We start from the raw sequence: 21,973 nt of genomic DNA on the forward strand, positions 1-21,973 counted from the left end.
CGTTCGTGAGTCCCTGAGAGGATTACAGGCTTATATTCATCTAATCAGTGTAAGCGCATATCTTACCAGCCTATTATCCACTCTATATAGATATACTGCCCTATGATTCTCTCTCTTTTTTGTGTTCTCTCTATTCCTTATCTCACTTGCGCTTAGGTCATTCTTCTCCATAAATATATATATATATACCTGGGTTTGAACTGGGACGAGACTTAGATATAACAAATTGTATTTATTCCTTAGGATAGGTGAAATCAACAGATATGTACAAATAACAGCAAAATATACACTTACTTAAAGATTAGGACAGAAGGCCATCAGGATACAGACTGGGCCACTTCTCCCATATATCAGTTGACATCACAGCAAGACAGGCAGGTCATACAGCAAAACCTGCATCATACCAAGACCTTGCATAAAGACACAGGCCTGATGACATGCAGACATGAAGATCATGAAGCACATTTGCATGAAGAACAATGGGTAAAGGGTGGCTTTGACTTATATACTATGTCAAACGCATCTCTTTAACCCTAGGTGCCGCGACGGCTAGCAAAAGTCCCTTTGAAGCTTTTGAAGCTAAGTTTGGACTTCAGTGTCCAGTGTGAAAGGTCACACTTTTCTGATTAGTTCCTTTTGTCCGTTGGGCCAAGCATAAGCAATTAGCAACTTAGCCTTTGATGACCAGGTGATGTCAAATCTAGCCTTTCCTGCTCATCACAACAGGGGTTCCTCAGAACTCAACCAAAATTTCATATTTACTGCAAATCACCTCATAACTTGAGTTCAGTAATACATACAGGCAGGTGAGATATATTAATACATTCCGTCACACCTGACGCTCGCAGAGAGACCAAACATTACAGGGTAATATGAAAATTAATAGAGATATTAATATCTGGCATTTCTTAGCGGTTAAATACACAGTGTTTAGACTCAAAAAGATATGCTAAATCCCACGGATACAAATATGTAATTCTTATCATTTTCAGCCAAGGACATCTCATAATATTCTTATATTTAATAAGGACACCCATTCAGATATCCTGCTTGGGGTAGCCCCATCCTGGCCCCATCAATAAAACCTTTTGCTGCTTCCTGGGTCTCGCATAATAATACCTCTTTGAAGCAGGGCTAAATTCTAGCATCCAGCTGGCCCATTCACACCTCCCTTTTGATATGCACTTTTGCACTTCCAGAGAGGAAGCTTGCATTACAAAGGGCAGGCAGAGGCAACATTTGGTTCTGGTATGCATTTCAAAACTGCAAAAAGGCACTTTATCAAAAATATATGTCCCTCTTATGACAAAGTTATATTTTTAATAGGTGTGTACTTGGGGGGTTCCCCGGAGGCTGCACCCCCAGATTCAGGGAGCTGGCGCACTCCGTTCCCAAATTACCAATTTTCAGGGAACCGTTTATTCAGTACTGCATATAATATTAACCCCTTAAGTCCCAGTGGGTGTGTTATGCAGACACTGATTAAACCAGAAACAATAAAACATGGGGGAACGGGAATAAGCATTTTCATGTTATAACAAGGGTTAAATCACATTTCTGGGCCTCAGCCCAGTTAACCCCTTGTCTCCCTGGCGAGGTTAGAGGGTGGCCAAATGGGGGGGTAACCCCATTAATCCCGGGCCAAACCCTCACGATCGTCACAACGGCTCCTAGGTGGAGCGAGACACATGGTGGGCAAGCTAGGGAGGGCTTGTGTGGTGTAGGATCACAGTGTTTATGGGGTAGGGAGGTGTCACGTGGCAGTGAAGATGGAGAATACTTAACTCCTAGAGCAGCAGGATCTGGTTCTTTCCTCCTGGGGGATGTTTTCATTGTAGTATTAAGCGCAGGGCCGGCTTGAGGGCGGTTCCATCGGTGCAGTTTGCACAGAGCCCCTCGCTTACAGAGGCCTCGTGCGCTTCCCCACAACATTTCAGTGTTTCAAAATGGAACATCCTTTAATAATGTACAATATTTTTCTTTAGACCTAATAATAAAAGAGGCACTATTTAATTCAACTCTATTAAATTTCCACACTTATTTTTTCCACGTGAAAGTAGACAATCAATACGTTCTTTTGTATGATTTATTTTAAAGAATCCTATTAGAGACAAGTCACAAACTTCCGAAGTTATGTGTCATTGATTTGGAAAAAATATATTGAAATTGTGATGGTAACAATTTAAGTAGCAAATAATCTAAGTATGTCACTGAACCAGTTTAATCGGGAAGTCCAAGAAGTGTGTGAAATAAAGAGGAATACTAGTTGATAAAGAATGCTGGTAACTTCGCTGCTGATTGGTGAGGAATCTTTAGCCATCTTCACATACAGTACTTGGGGTCGAGGTTTTGTCGCAAATGGAAAGGTATTTCTGACACCGGCTCCTGCCCTAGGGGTGGTGGCTGCTTTTTGGGCACATCAAAAACATGGCTGGGTTTCAAGTCTTGAGGTGTGTTGAGCCTGCCCCGAGGAACAGTATGCGGGAATAGAGTCTTCTGTATGACCTCATATGGTAAATTTGGGACAGGTGAGATGACCTTCCCTGTTATCATCTTGATCTTGGGATACCCGTTCTCATCTTTGGTAAGGAACACATAAGAGTTGAAGTCATACGTGTTTTCCTCTTCATCGTGAGTACCCAGTCTGACTGTGGAACCCCGCTTAATCTCTGAGGTTGGTGGCATCGATGGGTTCACACAAGTATTCCAACTGTGACTCGCAGTCCTAGATCCCTTTCTGTCAGGAGACTTTTTTGGTTCTATATCAATTTTGTCCAAGCCTGGCTTACCTTTCCCTTTCTCACGACACGCTGCCTTTGTCATTGACCCATCCATTTTATTATTAATTTTGGGTTTAATTAAGCTTGAAGAAACTTTTATATGTTGATTATATTCCAGGCGTTGATGTTTAACAATGGACTTTTTAGAGTGGTCATGGGCATATTTGGACTTCTCTTCTGGTACCCAGGTCTTTGATATACCTTTTTGGGACCTACACTCTTTTTTTAACCTTTCTGGCAAGCCCTTCTCATCAATCCAGTCACAAAAATGCATATGTCTGAGAAACTCTTGGTCTTTCTGCAATTATATATAGACATAAGTTAAATAATGAATTCGTCTCAAGAAATATATAAAATATGTCTAAAAATATAAAGAAGGAAGAAGTCAGATCTCATTTAATAAACATTATAAAGGGTGCCAGTTCATGTCAGGGTCAGATCCATCCTAAATGCAGAGATCAGTCAAACATGATCAGTCCAGCAAACAATTATCTTTAAAAAAATATTTATAGAAATGTAACATCTTCAAATACTGTATCTCTGCAAATACAAAAATGACTTGAATGAGCTGAGGTACAAAAATGACATATCTGGGCATCTCTGGGCCTTCATCAGGCTGCCTCCATGTAATGATTGTAACAATTCATTGTGTGTGAGTGTAATAGACACACAGAAAATAACAGATCAATGGTAAGACACTCAGGGCCTCATGCACTAAGCGCCGATAAGGCTTTTTCGGCATTTTATCTCCATTTTTTGCCATCCAGATTCAGTAAGCGCCGATAAGTGGGAATTATCGCAACTTTTCTACCCGATAAAAAATTATCGGCATCCGGCTGCCGATAAGCCACTTATCGGCACTTTTAGAACCCGGCTGAATTCAGGTAGCCCCGATCAGCTCTTCAGTGCTGATCGGCACCCCAGATTGGAGAGTTTATCGGGAATCCAGCCCGCCAACTAAAGTTGGCAAGTTGGTGGAGGAAAAGCATCGGCAAGGGCGACACTTAGAAAAAATCAGGCCTTTTTCCTGCCTGTGATTGATGCCGGGGGTCTCCGGAGCTGATACCCGCACCGGAGCCCCCCGGCATGCATCCGAGGCAGGAAAAATGCATTTTAAGGCCACTTCATTACCTTAGCGGCTAACCGCTAAGGCAATGAAGGGGTTAACCCACCGTGCCAGGTTTATTGTGGGTAGCGGAGGTGGGTGAAGGGGGTATTTGGCCCTGGGTGTGAGTTTAGGACTTGCGGGGGGGTTGCGGGTGCACTTAACCCCTTCACGACCGTAGCAGTTAATACCGCTACGGTCATGAAGGGGTTAAGCCCTCCTGCTACCCCCCGCAAGCCCAAAACAACCACCGTTGGGGCTAATACCCCCTTCACCCACCCCTGCTACCCACAATAAAAAATAATCACACACAGCAGCCCCACACTAAATAAATAAATATATCTAAATAAATAAATAAATAAATATCTCTATATAAATAAATACATTTATATATATTGTGACATAGTCCAAAGATGTTAGGCAGCTTTCTGCCCGTTTTAGGTCTGAAAGTGCAGGAATAGTTCAAAATGATCCATTCCACAGCTTCACATTAACTCAGACTGCTGGATGGAAAATCCAGACCACAGATTACAATGGGTCTAGTTCTCCCTCACCTGCTCTTCTAATCACTTGCACAGGTATTTAGAGCAGAGAGGTTTGCATTTCACTCTCTCCTTAGAGCCTGGAGGCTGGGGGTATCGCTGCTCCCCTGCATCCAGTTTCGGGGTGGACGGCCCCTCCAAGTATCACAGTACCAGAGGATTTGCCTGGACATTTGGGACCGAGTTCCCACCACGAACAGATAAGACAAAACAAATGCTTATTGCTGTTGCTAAAAGACTAAGCTGTATCTAGTGACACTAAATGAGAGGGCATTGTTTTAAGCTGGGGAACCAGGTTAGTTGGCCCAGCAGCAGTTAGAGAGGCTGATTCTGATGTGTAGTTAGATCCCTGAAAGGAATAGGATTTCTTTATATGATTTGGTTTTTATTTCTTAAAAGTGACACTGTGTGAAATGTTATAACACTGATATGAGTAAACCGCTGAATGAAAATATCTGAGTGCCTCTAACCCACACATGTTAAAGCTGCAGTCCCTTAATGGGATGAAAATAAAGCAGGCAGAAGCCTGAGTTAAGCAATGTAATACTTTGCATGATCCTGTTTTTTTTGTATAAATAACCCTAGAAGACTGTGTCGGGAAGAACCCAGACAGACGTCAGCGCTACAAAAGAGGGGCGTTTGTCACATATGGTGGAGAATGCGGGTCGACACTAAAAAGTCTGTGGGTTTGCAAATAAATGCGGGGGTTTAAAATGGCCGCCCAGCTGAACTAAAGTACAGATGCTATGAGTGAAGTCTGTCCCACTGTGTATATCAGTTGTGCTTCTAGCATACACAGAGAATGTGCAAAGTGTGGATGCAATAGCACCCTGAACCCAAACAGAAAACCAAAATGTTTTGTGAAGAGAAAAAAATTGCATCCAGCAAGTGCTGTTTGTAAAGCTAATGCCTTTTGCTGAAGTGAGTGAATTTGCGGCTAGCAAGTGCTGTATGTAAGTTGCTGAAGTGAGTGAAATTGCAGCTAGCAAATTGTCCCTGCCGGGTTTCTAAAATGGCCGACGTGAAATGTTTGTTTTGTAATGTACATAATCATGAAAAACAGTGTCCCTTCAGGCCATACGATGATGATGATGACGACTCGTATGTGGCCCCTGGAGGAGAGCCGTACCCACAGATGAATTTAGTATGCTGGGCCTGTCGTGAAGTAGGTCACATGGAAGATGTGTGCCCCAAAATTTTCAAAGACAAACAGCTGCAAAAAGCAAGCAACGCCCTGTGAGTGCAAGCAAGATGTGGAAGCTGATACCAGTGAGTGTGTGCCCAGTACCACTGATATCTCTGGATCTAATAAAGCAAAAAGAAAGTAGAAGAAAAAGAAAACTGTTCATCAAGTCACAGGGGAAGTGACCGAGCCACTTGAACCTGCGCTGTCAGTACATGCATCAGAAAGGCGCCGAGATGTGCTGCAGACCGGAGTGACCGACAGAATTGTCATGGGAACAGTGGCAAAGGAAAAGGAGGAGCAAAGGGAAGCTGAATCCTTGAACCAGGATAAAGAGGCTTTGGTTTCTGCACTCCAAGCTGCCCGCCATGATTATAAAGTCCTGTGGCAGGGATTGATGAAGGAGCGAGAATGTTGGAAGAAGGAGCAAGAAGCTAACAATAAGGAGCGAGAAGCGAACGCCGAGTTACAGAGGTGTATACTCCCAGCTTTACAAGAGCACGAGGCTTTGAAGAAAACAGAGTCTCTCTTACGGAGTGAGCTGGAAGAGGTGACGACTAGTCTGGAAAAGGCCAACACCGTAATTGCTATCCTAAAACAGAAATACGAGAAGGCTCTACAAGAGGTTCACGTGCTCAGCACAGAGGTGCAACACTTACGCCTGGAGGGCCACGGTCTGAACACAGAGCTGGGAATATTGAAGGAAACCTGTGAGAATGCCCTGAGAAATTTAGAGACTGCAAAGAGAGAGAATGTAATTCTGACACAGAAAAATTCAGACTTGACTGACCAGATCAGTGAAGGTGATAAGAAGCTTCACCAAGCAGGAAAAGTGGAGAAGCAATTGATCCAGGAAAAGCTAGAAATACAGGAAGAGCTGCAGAAGCGGATGGCTGAGCGCGAGATACAGTGCGCCGAAAGGGAGGAGGTGTCCGTCCGTCAGGTGGTCTGCCTGACATTGCGCTATGAAAGCGAGATGGCCGAAATCCACAAGCAGCTGGACCACACGGCAAATGAGGGGGCCCCGCTGCTGCTGGAGCTGGACAAGACCCGGGAGGAGCACCTGCAGCTGCAGGTCAAGAATAGAGAAAAGGAAACAGAGTTAAGCCTTGCGCTGAAACAGATGACAGATATGGAATCGCGACTCAACTCCAAAGAAGTTGAATTAGAAGCCGCTAGAGTGGTTGTCGGGATATCAATCCCACCTCCTAACCAAGCAAGCTGTACGTTCCTATACGCATATCTTCAATGCTGTTGCAATATTACGATTTGCTATAAAGATGAAGTTGGAGAAAGAGATTCCAAGGCTGAAAGAGACACGGTCACAAAAGGAGACCAGGGAAAGTAAACTCGATGCCCCCACTGATGACAAAGAGGAAGGAGAAAGAATTGACTTTGATTGTGCTGCTGTTATTCCAGAAACAGATAGGCACCCTCCTGAGAATACTGAGAATATACTCCCTGATCTGGGATTCAAAAATCCAGATCCTCAATTTCATTTACGTTGTCCAGAAGATTATCAAACTAGTGAACACACCCAGGCCAACACAGAAGATGTTTTAGCCAAGTGGGTGGCAGTTCCTGAAAACACAAACTTGTTGACAGATCCTGATGATGTTGTTAATATGGACTACGTTTGTACAGAGGCAACTAGGTCTCCAAAACCCAAAGGCCTGGTAATGGCTACAAAAGGGAAATCAAAGATTGAAAAGAAAAAGCAACGAAGGTCAACACGGCGCCTGAATAGTTCCAGATCTCACCACTCTGGACCACACTGTGGAGCCAAGGAGAATCCGGTCCAAGGGTCTCATCAGTGGCTGAAGAAACAGTCCAGTCATTTGCAGGATGGAGCGGGCTATGAAATAAAGTCAGAGGATGCAATGGACTGGAAGTCAAGAAAAAAAATGTTTGGGGGGAACTGACCGATTTTTTTTTTTATTTACACGTGTGGACTATGTCACGGACACTTAACTATGCAAATAAGCTATTGTAGTTAAGGTATATTAGGCCTCTAGAATAAGCATTTTGTCAATATTACAATGTTATATTGGTTCTTTGTGTTGAAAATGTAGCTAAACTACAAATTAATATACAGGGTTGATGGCCCTTTTTGTTGGTTCATATTCTAGAGTAGAAAAGAAAAAACCCAGGGAGGTAAAAGAAACTGTCTGGTTTTGTGAGTATATTTAGCATATCCTGGGTTATAAGAATGTGTGCTAGACATTTACTTTTCAAAATAGTTCCCTAATATAGAGCAACAAAATATGTTTGCCAAGTATAGTCTCTTATGACGAAAACTATTGTCCATAATTGCCGTGGGAAAAAAAAAAGTTAATATTCGTGTTGTCAATATTTAATATTGTACTGGGGAGTTAGCTTACGTATTTCAGGTAGGACGCTCACCCCAGTGAGGTCCATGGCCGCTCACCCCAGTAGGAGTGAGCTGGGGAGGGGGATATGTGACATAGTCCAAAGATGTTAGGCAGCTTTCTGCCCGTTTTAGGTCAGGAAGTGCAGGAATAGTTAAAAATGATCCATTCCACAGCTTCACATTAACTCAGACTGCTGGATGGAAAATCCAGACCACAGATTACAATGGGTCTAGTTCTCCCTCACCTGCTCTTCTAATCACTTGCACAGGTATTTAGAGCAGAGAGGTTTGCATTTCACTCTCTCTCCTTAGAGCCTGGAGGCTGGGGGTATCGCTGCTCCCCTGCATCCAGTTTCGGGGTGGACGGCCCCTCCAAGTATCACAGTACCAGAGGATTTGCCTGGACACTTGGGACCGAGATCCCACCACGAACAGATAAGACAAAACAAATGTTTATTGCTGTTGCTAAAAGACTATGCTGTATCTAGTGACCCTAAATGAGAGGGCATTGTTTTAAGCTGGGGAACCAGGTTAGTTGGCCCAGCAGCAGTTAGAGAGGCTGATTCTGATTTGTAGTTAGATCCCTGAAAGGGATAGGATTTCTTTATATGATTTGGTTTTTATTTCTTAAAAGTGACACTGTGTGAAATGTTATAACACTGATATGAGTAAACCGCTGAATGAAAATATCTGAGTGCCTCTAACCCACACATGTTAAAGCTGCAGTCCCTTACTGGGATGAAAATAAAGCAGGCAGAAGCCTCAGTTAAGCAATGTAATACTTTGCATGATCCTGTTTTTTTGTATAAATAACCCTAGAAGACTGTGTCGGGAAGAACCCAGACAGAAGTCAGCGCTACAAAAGAGGGGCGTTTGTCACATATGGTGGAGAATGCGGGTCGACACTAAAAAGTCTGTGGGTTTGCAAATAAATGCAGGGGTTTAAAATGGCCGCCCAGCTGAACTAAAGTACAGATGCTATGAGTGAAGTCTGTCCCACTGTGTATATCAGTTGTGCTTCTAGCATACACAGAGAATGTGCAAAGTGTGGATGCAATAGCACCCTGAACCCAAACAGAAAACCAAAATGTTTTGTGAAGAGAAAAAAATTGCATCTAGCAAGTGCTGTTTGTAAAGCTAATGCCTTTTGCTGAAGTGAGTGAATTTGCGGCTAGCAAGTGCTGTATGTAAGTTGCTGAAGTGAGTGAAATTGCAGCTAGCAAATTGTCCCTGCCGGGTTTGTAAAATGGCCGACGTGAAATGTTTATTTTGTAATGTACGATGATGATGATGACGACTCGTATGTGGCCCCTGGAGGAGAGCTGTACCCACAGATGAATTTAGTATGCTGGGCCTGTCGTGAAGTAGGTCACATGGAAGATGTGTGCCCCAAAATTTTCAAAGACAAACAGCTGCAAAAAGCAAGCAACGCCCTGTGAGTGCAAGCAAGATGTGGAAGCTGATACCAGTGAGTGTGTGCCCAGTACCACTGATTTCTCTGGAGCTAATAAAGCAAAAAGAAAGAAGAAGAAAAAGAAAACTGTTCCTCAAGTCACAGGGGAAGTGACCGAGCCACTTGAACCTGCGCTGTCAGGACATGCGTCAGAAAGGCGCCGAGATGTGCTGCAGACCGGAGTGACCGGCAGAATTGTCACGGGAACAGTGGCAAAGGAAAAGGAGGAGCAAAGGGAAGCTGAATCCTTGAACCAGGATAAAGAGGCTTTGGTTTCTGCACTCCAAGCTGCCCGCCATGATTATAAAGTCCTGTGGCAGGGATTGATGAAGGAGCGAGAATGTTGGAAGAAGGAGCAAGAAGCTAACAATAAAGAGCGAGAAGTGAACGCCGAGTTACAGAGGTGTATACTCCCAGCTTTACAAGAGCACGAGGCTTTGAAGAAAACAGAGTCTCTCTTACGGAGTGAGCTGGAAGAGGTGACGACTTGTCTGGAAAAGGCCAACACCGTAATTGCTATCCTAAAACAGAAATACGAGAAGGCTCTACAAGAGGTTCACGTGCTCAGCACAGAGGTGCAACACTTACGCCTGGAGGGCCACGGTCTGAACACAGAGCTGGGAATATTGAAGGAAACCTGTGAGAATGCCCTGAGAAATTTAGAGACTGCAAAGAGAGAGAATGTAATTCTGACACAGAAAAATTCAGACTTGACTGACCAGATCAGTGAAGGTGATAAGAAGCTTCACCAAGCAGGAAAAGTGGAGAAGCAATTGATCCAAGAAAAGCTAGAAATACAGGAAGAGCTGCAGAAGCGGATGGCTGAGCGCGAGATACAGTGCGCCGAAAGGGAGGAGGTGTCCGTCCGTCAGGTGGTCTGCCTGACATTGCGCTATGAAAGCGAGATGGCCGAAATCCACAAGCAGCTGGACCACACGGCAAATGAGGGGGCCCGGCTGCTGCTGGAGCTGGACAAGACCCGGGAGGAGCACCTGCAGCTGCAGGTCAAGAATAGAGAAAAGGAAACAGAGTTAAGCCTTGCGCTGAAACAGATGACAGATATGGAATCGCGACTCAACTCCAAAGAAGTTGAATTAGAAGCCGCTAGAGTGGTTGTCGGGATATCAATCCCACCTCCTAACCAAGCAAGCTGTACGTTCCTATACGCATATCTTCAATGCTGTTGCAATATTACGATTTGCTATAAAGATGAAGTTGGAGAAAGAGATTCCAAGGCTGAAAGAGACACGGTCACAAAAGGAGACCAGGGAAAGTAAACTCGATGCCCCCACTGATGACAAAGAGGAAGGAGAAAGAATTGACTTTGATTGTGCTGCTGTTATTCCAGAAACAGATAGGCACCCTCATGAGAATACTGAGAATATACTCCCTGATCTGGGATTCAAAAATCCAGATCCTCAATTTCATTTACGTTGTCCAGAAGATTATCAAACTAGTGAACACACCCAGGCCAACACAGAAGATGTTTTAGCCAAGTGGGTGGCAGTTCCTGAAAACACAAACTTGTTGACAGATCCTGATGATGTTGTTAATATGGACTACGTTTGTACAGAGGCAACTAGGTCTCCAAAACCCAAAGGCCTGGTAATGGCTACAAAAGGGAAATCAAAGATTGAAAAGAAAAAGCAACGAAGGTCAACACGGCGCCTGAATAGTTCCAGATCTCACCACTCTGGACCACACTGTGGAGCCAAGGAGAATCCGGTCCGAGGGTCTCATCAGTGGCTGAAGAAACAGTCCAGTCATTTGCAGGATGCAGCGGGCTATGAAATAAAGTCAGAGGATGCAATGGACTGGAAGTCAAGAAAAAAAAATGTTTGGGGGGAACTGACCGATTTTTTTTTTTTATTTACACGTGTGGACTATGTTACGGACACTTAACTATGCAAATAAGCTATTGTAGTTAAGGTATATTAGGCCTCTAGAATAAGCATTTTGTCAATATTACAATGTTATATTGGTTCTTTGTGTTGAAAATGTAGCTAAACTACAAATTAATATACAGGGTTGATGGCCCTTTTTGTTGGTAAATATATGAGGTTCATATTCTAGAGTAGAAAAGAAAAAACCCAGGGAGGTAAAAGAAACTGTCTGGTTTTGTGAGTATATTTAGCATATCCTGGGTTATAAGAATGTGTGCTAGACATTTATTTTTCAAAATAGTTCCCTAATATAGAGCAACAAAATATGTTTGCCAAGTATAGTCTCTTATGACGAAAACTATTGTCCATAATTGCAGTGGAAAAAAAAAGTTAATATTCGTGTTGTCAATGTTTAATATTGTACTGGGGAGTTAGCTTACGTATTTCAGGTAGGACGCTCACCCCAGTGAGGTCCATGGCCGCTCACCCCAGTAGGAGTGAGCTGGGGAGGGGGATATGTGACATAGTCCAAAGATGTTAGGCAGCTTTCTGCCCGTTTTAGGTCAGGAAGTGCAGGAATAGTTAAAAATGATCCATTCCACAGCTTCACATTAACTCAGACTGCTGGATGGAAAATCCAGACCACAGATTACAATGGGTCTAGTTCTCCCTCACCTGCTCTCCTAATCACTAGCACAGGTATTTAGAGCAGAGAGGTTTGCATTTCACTCTCTCTCCTTAGAGAATGGGGGCTGGGGGTATCGCTGCTCCCCTGCATCCAGTTTCGGGGTGGACGGCCCCTCCAAGTATCACAGTACCAGAGGATTTGCCTGGACACTTGGGACCGAGATCCCACCACGAACAGATAAGACAAAACAAATGTTTATTGCTGTTGCTAAAAGACTATGCTGTATCTAGTGACCCTAAATGAGAGGGCATTGTTTTAAGCTGGGGAACCAGGTTAGTTGGCCCAGCAGCAGTTAGAGAGGCTGATTCTGATGTGTAGTTAGATCCTTGAAAGGGATAGGATTTCTTTATATGATTTGGTTTTTATTTCTTAAAAGTGACACTGTGTGAAATGTTATAACACTGATATGAGTAAACCGCTGAATGAAAATGTCTGAGTGCCTCTAACCTACACATGTTAAAGCTGCAGTCCCTTACTGGGATGAAAATAAAGCAGGCAGAAGCCTGAGTTAAGCAATGTAATACTTTGCATGATCCTGTTTTTTTTGTATAAATAACCCTAGAAAACTGTGTCGGGAAGAACCCAGACAGACGTCAGCGCTACAAAAGAGGGGCGTTTGTCACAATATATATATATAACCCCAACAACCCCTAACATGCACATATATGCACATCAATGATACTGTAGGCCGGCGGGGGCCCTCGGGTGTTACCCGCAGGCCTACAGTACCAATTATGTGCCCCCCCAAATTAATGTTTTAACACATACATACTTATAAAGAAATACCCCCCTTAACACATACAATATAGTAATGGCCACAATTACTATTATCCACAAAGGGATAATAGTGAATGTGCCCATTTTAAATACATACACAGCAATAAATACATTAAATACATATAGCACTTACCACCCATGTCCGGCTGTCACGATGAAGGCCATCCTCTTCATCCTGCCCATGGCCCCCTCCGCTGCTGCAAAACAGACACAAGAATGAAAACATCCAATGTAATGTCCCCTAACCCCTAAATCACCATAGCGGTTATTAACCGCTACAGTCATTAAGGGGTTAACCCAGCCTCACCCACCACTCTGGATGCCTTCATACTCTCCCCCACTAACCCCCCACCTCGTGAGGCCTAACCACCCTCACCCACTACCCACAAGGGAGGCCTACCCACATACCATTGGGGAACCCCCCCCCCCCACTTACAGTACCCACAATAAAAATAATACAGTGACCATCATTATATTTAATAAATACATTACCCACCCCCTGTGCCCCCCCATAAATACAAGATTTATCCTTTTACAAACAGGGTTCATAACGCAGCCCCACGCGAGTCCCCGGTGGGCTGGCGGGGCACCTGACAGACCTACAGGGTACCAGCAGCCCTTTTCAAACAGGTTCTGGAGGCCTGCTGGTGGGTCCCGCCAGCACCATGGCCCCCAGGTGGTCTCCTTGGGTCAACGTGGGCCACAATTGGGTCCCCACGGTAGGCCCAAGGATGTCTGGGAGCCCCGGGTCAGACCCACAGGTGTCTGCGGGGCCTCGGGTGGTTTCCACGGGGGTCTGGGGAACTCACGAGTGCTCACTACGGGTCTGCGGTGCCCCCACAGAAGTGGGACCACACATCTTCATCCCCGCACATATGGGTCGGCGGTGCCCCCACAGATTTGAGGCCACCGTTTCATCCCCGCAGACTACGGGTCCGCGGTGCCCCCACAGATGTGAGGCCACCGCTTCATCCCCGCATGTGTCACCTGTGGAACCACCAGCCTGATACCCGTGAGATACCCGAGGAGACCCGCAGGTGGTCTCCAGAGGTCCCACGCAGAACCACGGAACAAACCCTGAATGTAAAAAAAATAAACCTGGCCTATAAATTCAATACATACACCCCCCCCCCAACACCTACAGTACAATAATGTGCAAAATAACTATTATCCAGATAGGGATAATAGATTATTTGCCCATTATTAAAAACATTAACTAGCATATTCAAATAAATTAAGTACTACTGACCTCATCAATAAGAAGTCTCCGTCGCCAGCAACATCCTTGTCTTGCCCACAAATTACATAGCCAAAACAAAGCCAATACATTGCAATTGCATTCAGATATCAATTAACCCCTTAAACACCTTATCGGATAATAACCGCAAAGGTAATTAAGGGGTTAAGCCACACTGGCCCGATACCCACCCTTCACCCATGAATTTGTACAGTGGCTTCATCATGCATATATATATATATATATATATATATATATATATATATATATATATATATATATATATATATATATATATATATATATATACAGAGAGAGAGAGAGAGCGAGATAAATATATATACACAGAGAGAGATATAAATATATATATATACAGAGAGAGAGAGAGATAAATATATATACACAAAGAGAGATATAAATATATATACACAGAGAGAGATATAAATATATATACACAGAGAGAAATATAAATATATATACACAGAGAGAGATATAAATATATATACACAGAGAGAGATATACAGATATATAGATATATAGATATAAATATATATACACAGAGAGAGATATACAGATATATAGATATATATACACAGAGAGAGATATACAGATATATAGATATATAGATATATAGATATAGATATATATACACAGAGAGAGATATACAGAAATATAGATATATAGATATAAATATATATACACAGAGAGAGCTATACAGATATATAGATATAAATATATATACACAGAGAGATATACAGATATATAGATATAAATATATATACACAGAGAGATATACAGATATATAGATATAAATATATATACACAGAGAGAGAGATATACAGATATATAGATAAAAATATATGTACACAGAGAGAGATATACAGATATATAGATATAAATATATATACACAGAGAGAGATATACAGATATATAGATATAAATATATATACACAGGGAGAGATATACAGATATATAGATATAAATATATATATATATACACAGAGAGAGATATACAGATATATAGATATAAATATATATACACAGAGAGAGATATACAGATATATAGATATAAATATATATACACAGAGAGAGATATACAGATATATAGATATAAATATATATACACAGAGAGAGATATACAGATATATAGATATAAATATATATACACAGAGAGAGATATACAGATATATAGATATAAATATATATACAGATATATAGATATATAGATATATAGATATATATATACAGTATATACACACACGATGAACCAATATACAAATAAATGTAGAAGGGTTATCAAAACCATACTGTACTACAAATAACACTTCTCCATACAGACACACTACAATAAAATTAATTTACTTTAATAATCCTAACTGAACTTTCAATCACAATCATCAAATGCCAATCAAATACCTCTAATGCCAATCAACACATTGCATTTACATTGTATATATGATGCATACAATCTATGCAGCATAGACATTCTGCAAATGAATGTTAACAATAACATTGCAAGCAAAATACAAATACCTCCAAACAAGTAAACTATTTTATCCAATCCAGTAAACATAAATCAATTACCATTCATTAATGACATCCCTAAACAATTTACATTCCATCCCTAACAATTAAACAATTAACAAATTCAAGCCTTTAACATAACAATTTAGCCTGTGAAAAAATATATGTACCAACAAGAATACAAAATACAAATCCAAGCCTAACACTGACCTCAAGAACACCATACAATATCAACAATTACATCTATCTAATTTTAAAATACTTTAAACACACAATAAAGCATAGCAGCATAGACAAATTATTTTAAAACACATCAAATCAAGCTTTTAAAACAACATCATTTCTTACCCTGTATGTATATATCTCTCTAGACATACATACATACATACATACATACATACATACATACATACATACATACATACATACATACATACATACATACAGTGGCAAGAAATGATATACCACCAAAAAAAAAAACACATGTTAAAAAAGTTTTTAAAACAATTAATAAGTTAAATAAAATACATTTCTTTAGTTCACTTACCAATACTTGGCCCCACCAACTCCCGTTGAACAGCTTACTCACGTACAAAACCACCAGGCACAGGAACCCATAAAATAAAAAACCATAAAAAAATAAACATTACACTAAAAATCCAAATCAATCCACGGGTCTTCTACTTGTAATCCATCTTCATCTGTATTCTTCTTTCTTCTACCTTCTTCCGGGGTCTTCTTCCCGTCTTCGGCCACGCCCTGTCCTTCTTCTGTAGGAGGTCCTTCCTCCTCGGCGGCTGGCTTCAAAATGAGACGACATAGGCTTTTAAAGGCCTATGACGTCACATTTTCGTCATGGTTCCCACGGTCCTGATTGGGCTGTGAAAACCATGTGTTTTGGCCGATAAAAAAAAAATGATGATGTCCCTTAAAGGCAATGAAAGCACAGCCAATCAGAATGGCTTTGCTTCAATTGCCTTTAAGATGACGTCATGAAAAGAAACATGGCCGTCCCCACATGGTACGGTAGCCAATCAGAGCGTGGGAACTCCATCCCTACTCTGTACCATGTGTGTACCATGTGGGGACAGCCATGTTTCTTTTAATGACGTCATCTTAAAGGCAATTGAAGCAAAGCCATTCTGATTGGCTGTGCTTTCATTGCCTTTAAGTGACGTCATCATTTTTTTTTATCAGCCAAAACACATGGTTTTCACGGCCCAATCAGGACCGTGGGAACCATATGACGAAAATGTGACGCCATAGGCCTTTAAAAGCCTATGTCGTCTCATTTTGAAGCAAGCCGCCGAGGAGGAAGGACCTTCTACAGAAGAAGAAGGACAGGGCATGGCAGAAGACGGGAAGAAGACCCCGGAAGAAGGTAGAAGAAAGAAGAATACAGATGAAGATGGATTACAAATAGAAGACCCGTGGATTGATTTGGATTTTTAGTGTAATGTTTATTTTTTTATGGTTTTTTATTTTATGGGTTCCTGTGCCTGGTGGATTGGTTCGTGAGTAAGGTGTTCAATGGGAGTCGGTGGGGCCAAGTAATGGTAAGTGAACTAAAGAAATTTAATTTATTTAACTTGTTAATTTTTTTAAAAGCTTTTTTAACATGTGTTTTTTTTTTTTGGTGGTATATCATTTCTTGCCACTGTATGTATGTATGTATGTCTAGAGAGATATATACATACAGGGTAAGAAATTATGTTGTTTTAAAAGCTTGATTTGATGTATTTTAAAATAATTTGTCTATGCTGCTATGCTTTATTGTGTGTTTAAAGTATTTTACAATTAGATAGATGTAATTGTTGATATTGTATGGTGTTCTTGATGTGAGGGTTAGCCTTGGTTTTCTATTTTGTATTCTTGTTGGTACATATATTTTTTCACAGGCTAAATTGTTATGTTAAAGGCTTGAATTTGTTAATTGTTTAATTGTTAGGGATGGAATGTAAATTGTTTAGGGATGTCATTAATGAATGGTAATTGATTTATGTTTACTGGATTGGATAAAATAGTTTACTTGTTTGGAGGTATTTGTATTTTGCTTGCAATGTTATTGTTAACATTCATTTGCAGAATGTCTATGCTGCATAGATTGTATGCATCATATATACAATGTAAATGCAATGTGTTGATTGTCATTAGAGGTATTTGTTTGGCATTTGATGTTTTTGATTGTAAGATCAGTTAGGATTATGAAAGGAAATTAATTTTATTGTAATGTGTCTTTATGGAGAATTGTTATTTGTAGTACAGTATGGTTTTGATAACCCTTCTACATTTATTTGTATATTGGTTCATCGTGTGTGTGTGTGTGTGTGTGTATATATATATATACATATATATATATATATATGTATACAGTATATATATATATATATATATATATTTGCATGATGAAGCAATTGTACAAATTCATGGGTGAAGGGTGGGTATCGGGCCAGTGTGGCTTAACCCCTTAATTACCTTTGTGGTTATTTTCCGATAAGGTGTTTAAGGGGTTAATTGATATCTGAATGTAATTGCAATGTATTGGCTTTGTTTTGGCTATGTATTTTGTGGGCAAGACAAGGATGTTGCTGGCGATGGAGACTTCTTATTGATGAGGTCAGTAGTACTTAATTTATTTGAATATGCTAGTTAATGTTTTTAATAATGGGCAAATAATCTATTATCCCTATCTGGATAATAGTTATTTTGCACATTATTGTACTGTAGGTGTTGGGGGGGAGGGGGGTGTATGTATTGAATGTATAGGCCAGGTTTATTTTTTTTACATTCAGGGTTTGTTCTGTGGTTCTGCGTGGGACCTCTGGAGACCACCTGCGGGTCTCCTCGGGTATCTCACGGGTATCAGGTGGGTGGTTCCACGGGTGACACATGCGGGGATAAAGCGGGGGCCTCACATCTGTGGGGGCACCACGGACCTGTAGTCTGCGGGGATGAAGCGGTGGCCTCACATCTGTGGGGGCACCGCTGACCCATAGGTGCAGGGATGAAGATGTGTGGTCCCACTTCTGTGGAGGCACCGCGGACCCGTAGTGAGCACTCGTGAGTTCCCCAGACCCCCGTGGGAACCACCCAAGGCCCCGCAGACACCTGTGGGTCTGACCCAGGGCTCCCAGACATCCTTGGGCCTACCGTGGGGATCCAATTGTGGCCCAAGGAGACCACCTGGGGGCCATGGTGCTGGCGGGACCCACCAGCAGGCCTCCAGAACCTGTTTGAAAAGGGCTGCTGGTACCCTGTAGGTCTGTCAGGTGCCCCGCCAGCCCACCGGGGACTGCGTTATGAACCCTGTTTGTAAAAGGATAAATCTTGTATTTATGGGGGGGGCACAGGGGGTGAGTAATGTATTTAATAAATATTATGATGTTTATTGTGGGTCACTGTATTGTTTTTATTGTGGGTACTGGGGGTGGGGGGGGATCCCCAACGGTATGTGGGTAGGCCTCCCTTGTGGGTAGTGGGTGAGGGTGGTTAGGCCTCACGGGGTGGGGGGTTAGTGGGGGAGGGTATGTAGGCGTCCCGAGTGGTGGGTGAGGGTGGGTTAACCCCTTAATGACTATAGCGGTTAATAACCGCTATGGTGATTACGGGGTTAGGGGACATTACATTGGATGTTTTTATTCTTGTGTCTGTTTTGCAGCAGCGGAGGTGACATGGGCAGTATGAAGATGAGGATGGCCTTCATCGTGGCAGCCGGAAATGGGTGAGTGCTATATGTATTTAATGTATTTATTGTTGTTTACGTATTTTAAATACACAGGGGGTGTATGTTGTTTATTGCGATGTTTATTGGGGGCAAATGTCCCCAATAAACATGCTATTCTGCCTTAACCCCTTCATTGCCTTAGAGGCTATCCGCTATGGTAATGAAGCAGCATTTTTGTATTTTTAATAATATTGTGCGGAAGCAGGGGGTCTGCTGAGCTGAACCGCATTGATTTGTGGCTCAGAGACCCCCTGCTTCCCGAGTTACAGGCCCCGGTTTGGGGCACCGGTGCCAGTGTCGCCGCCATATTTATAGCGGACACGGCACGAATGGGGTGCAATAAAGATGGTGGCGACACTGCCACCCGATGACACATTCCGGGGCCTGTAACTCGGGAAGCAGGGGGTCCCTGGTCCAGAAAGTTATGCGGTTCAGCTCGGGGGACCCCCTGCTCACTGTACAGTATTATTAAATAAATATTCTTGTTGCTTCGCTACCGTAGCAGATACCCGCAAAGGTAAGGAACGAGTCTTTATTGATATGTGTGTTTTATTCATAGTGTAGATGTGCAGAGGGTCTCCGGAGCTGAACCGCTTTGGTTTTAGGTCCGGGGACCACCTGCTTCCCGAGATACAGGCCCCTTTAGGTGGTGCCGGTATCCCTCTGCTTTGTTTAAATACCACGGTCACGTGATCGGGACCTTTAAATGCAGAGGGATACCGGGACCTCATAAAGGGGCCTGTATCTCGGGAAGCAGGGGGACCCCAGACCTGAAACCAATGCGGTTCTGCTCCGTAGACCCCCTGCACATGTACACTATGAATAAAAGTTGTTTATAAATACTTTATTTTTTGCCGATGTTTGCGCTGAGAGAGCGGCTTGTCTCTCTCTGCTGCAAACACCTATCAGCAGAAAAGGCTTATCGGAAGGTTATTGGGAGCCAGGCTGTACCGGCACAGGCTCATCGGCAGCTTTGCTTTCGCGGTGATTCGGCAGGGATCGGCATGGATTCTCCCTTACTGAATACCGCGAGGGCAAATCGCCAAAAAAAACCCTATCCGCAACCCTTGCCGAAAAGATTTTATCGGGGCTTACTGCATGAGGCCCTCAGTCCTTAACTAACTCTCTGCCCTTCGGTCTTCTTCACCTGCCCCTTGAATGATCTGTTTGCTATTTAGTGAGCCCATAAATAATCCAGTTGTATCTGTCATCAGATGGAGATCCTAGAATCTACTATGTCATTATTCTTGATTCAGAGCCTAACAGATAGTAGTAATTCAGTGATTCAAAAGCAAGTAAAGCAGACAATGGTCCCCTTAGTTCACAAGGAAAGGCCTCACAATCCTGACACTTTGATGCCCTTGAAGAAGTGCGAAACGTGTCGGTGTGAATTTTTCTACACATCACTGAGATGTTCTACCCTTTCTTGTAACTGAACTCACGAATGCCCCCCCCCCCCCTGGCCTTTATTCATAAACCCTTTGCCTTCATCAGGACACAGAAACACCTGGCAATGAATGATGGCTGATTACAATTCCATTAGAGCTTTTATCTTAATATTGTTACTGTTATTTTTTTAGATATTCAAAATTTGCTTTCTTACTGGTGTCAATGGCTTGTCTCAAAATATAGGCGCAAGTACTACACTCGTATGTATGTATATATACTGTAGCGCCATTAATGTACATAGCGCTTCACAGCAGTAATACACGTGACAATCATATAAATAACAAGTAATACAAATAACACATAGAGGGGAGAAGTGCTTCAGACATAAAAGTAACATTTAGCAAAAGGAGTCCCTGCCCCGAAGAGCTTACAATCTAATTTAAACACAATGCACCACATTTACTAAGCTGTGCTCTACAATAACACACCTTTTGTCACCGTCGGACCCATTGAAGGGAATGAGCCATAAACGGTCGTCCTTTACCAGAGTATGTCTTCTAGCAGAACACCGCTAAGTAAACATGGCCCACGCTATAATATATTTCATCTGGTAACATGATTCAATCTAGAGGTAAGGAAAAAACTACGGCGCTCTCAGTGGCAAGAAAAGAAATCGGTTAAATATTACCGTACACCAGGCATCTGCGTGCACTTGATTGGTGGGTGCACTACTGCGATGGCCGGCGGCTGCAGCTCAACCCTGGTGGGTCTAACCAGGACCCTCAGAGAACACAATAAACAAACAATAAGGGGAGCGCAACAAGAAACAACACTCAACAGGAATAAGAATACAAATCCCCAATGGGGTAAGCACTGCTCACTAGTACACCACAAATTGGATGCTTCAGGCACTGCAGTGCAGGGGGAGGTGATGGAATCAATAAAATAGACTACAGGCATACCCCGCTTTAAGTACACTCACTTTAAGTACACTCGCGAGTAAGTACATACCGCCCAATAGGCAAACGGCAGCTCACGCATGCGCCTGTCAGCACGTCCTGAACAGCAATACCGGCTCCCTACCTGTACCGAAGCTGTGCGCAAGTGGGGAGACTATAGAGCATGTTGCAAATGCGTTATTTACATCAGTTATGATGATTGCAGTACAGTACATGCATCAATAAGTGGGGAAAAGGTAGTGCTTCACTTTAAGTACATACATGCTCCGGTCCCATTGCGTACGTTAATGCGGGGTATGCCTGTACATAGTACTTACACACAGCCATGTATTGATTCCATCACCTCCCCCTGCACTGC

General features: G+C 42.5%; 1 protein-coding gene across 1 annotated transcript in view; it reads right to left on the reverse strand.

The window, feature by feature from the left end:
- Positions 1–2,056: 2,056 nt before the first annotated feature.
- Positions 2,057–21,973, reverse strand: part of ANKRD53 (ankyrin repeat domain 53) — a 46,384-nt gene continuing 26,467 nt past the window's right edge. The window contains exon 6 of the mRNA XM_075581789.1: positions 2,057–3,078. Within this exon, the coding sequence (XP_075437904.1) occupies positions 2,323–3,078 (756 nt within the window). The 3' untranslated portion in view covers positions 2,057–2,322. The remainder of the gene's footprint in view (positions 3,079–21,973) is intronic.

This window comes from Ascaphus truei, unplaced genomic scaffold (genome assembly GCF_040206685.1).
Source record: "Ascaphus truei isolate aAscTru1 unplaced genomic scaffold, aAscTru1.hap1 HAP1_SCAFFOLD_1581, whole genome shotgun sequence".
NCBI classification, from domain to species: domain Eukaryota; kingdom Metazoa; phylum Chordata; class Amphibia; order Anura; family Ascaphidae; genus Ascaphus; species Ascaphus truei.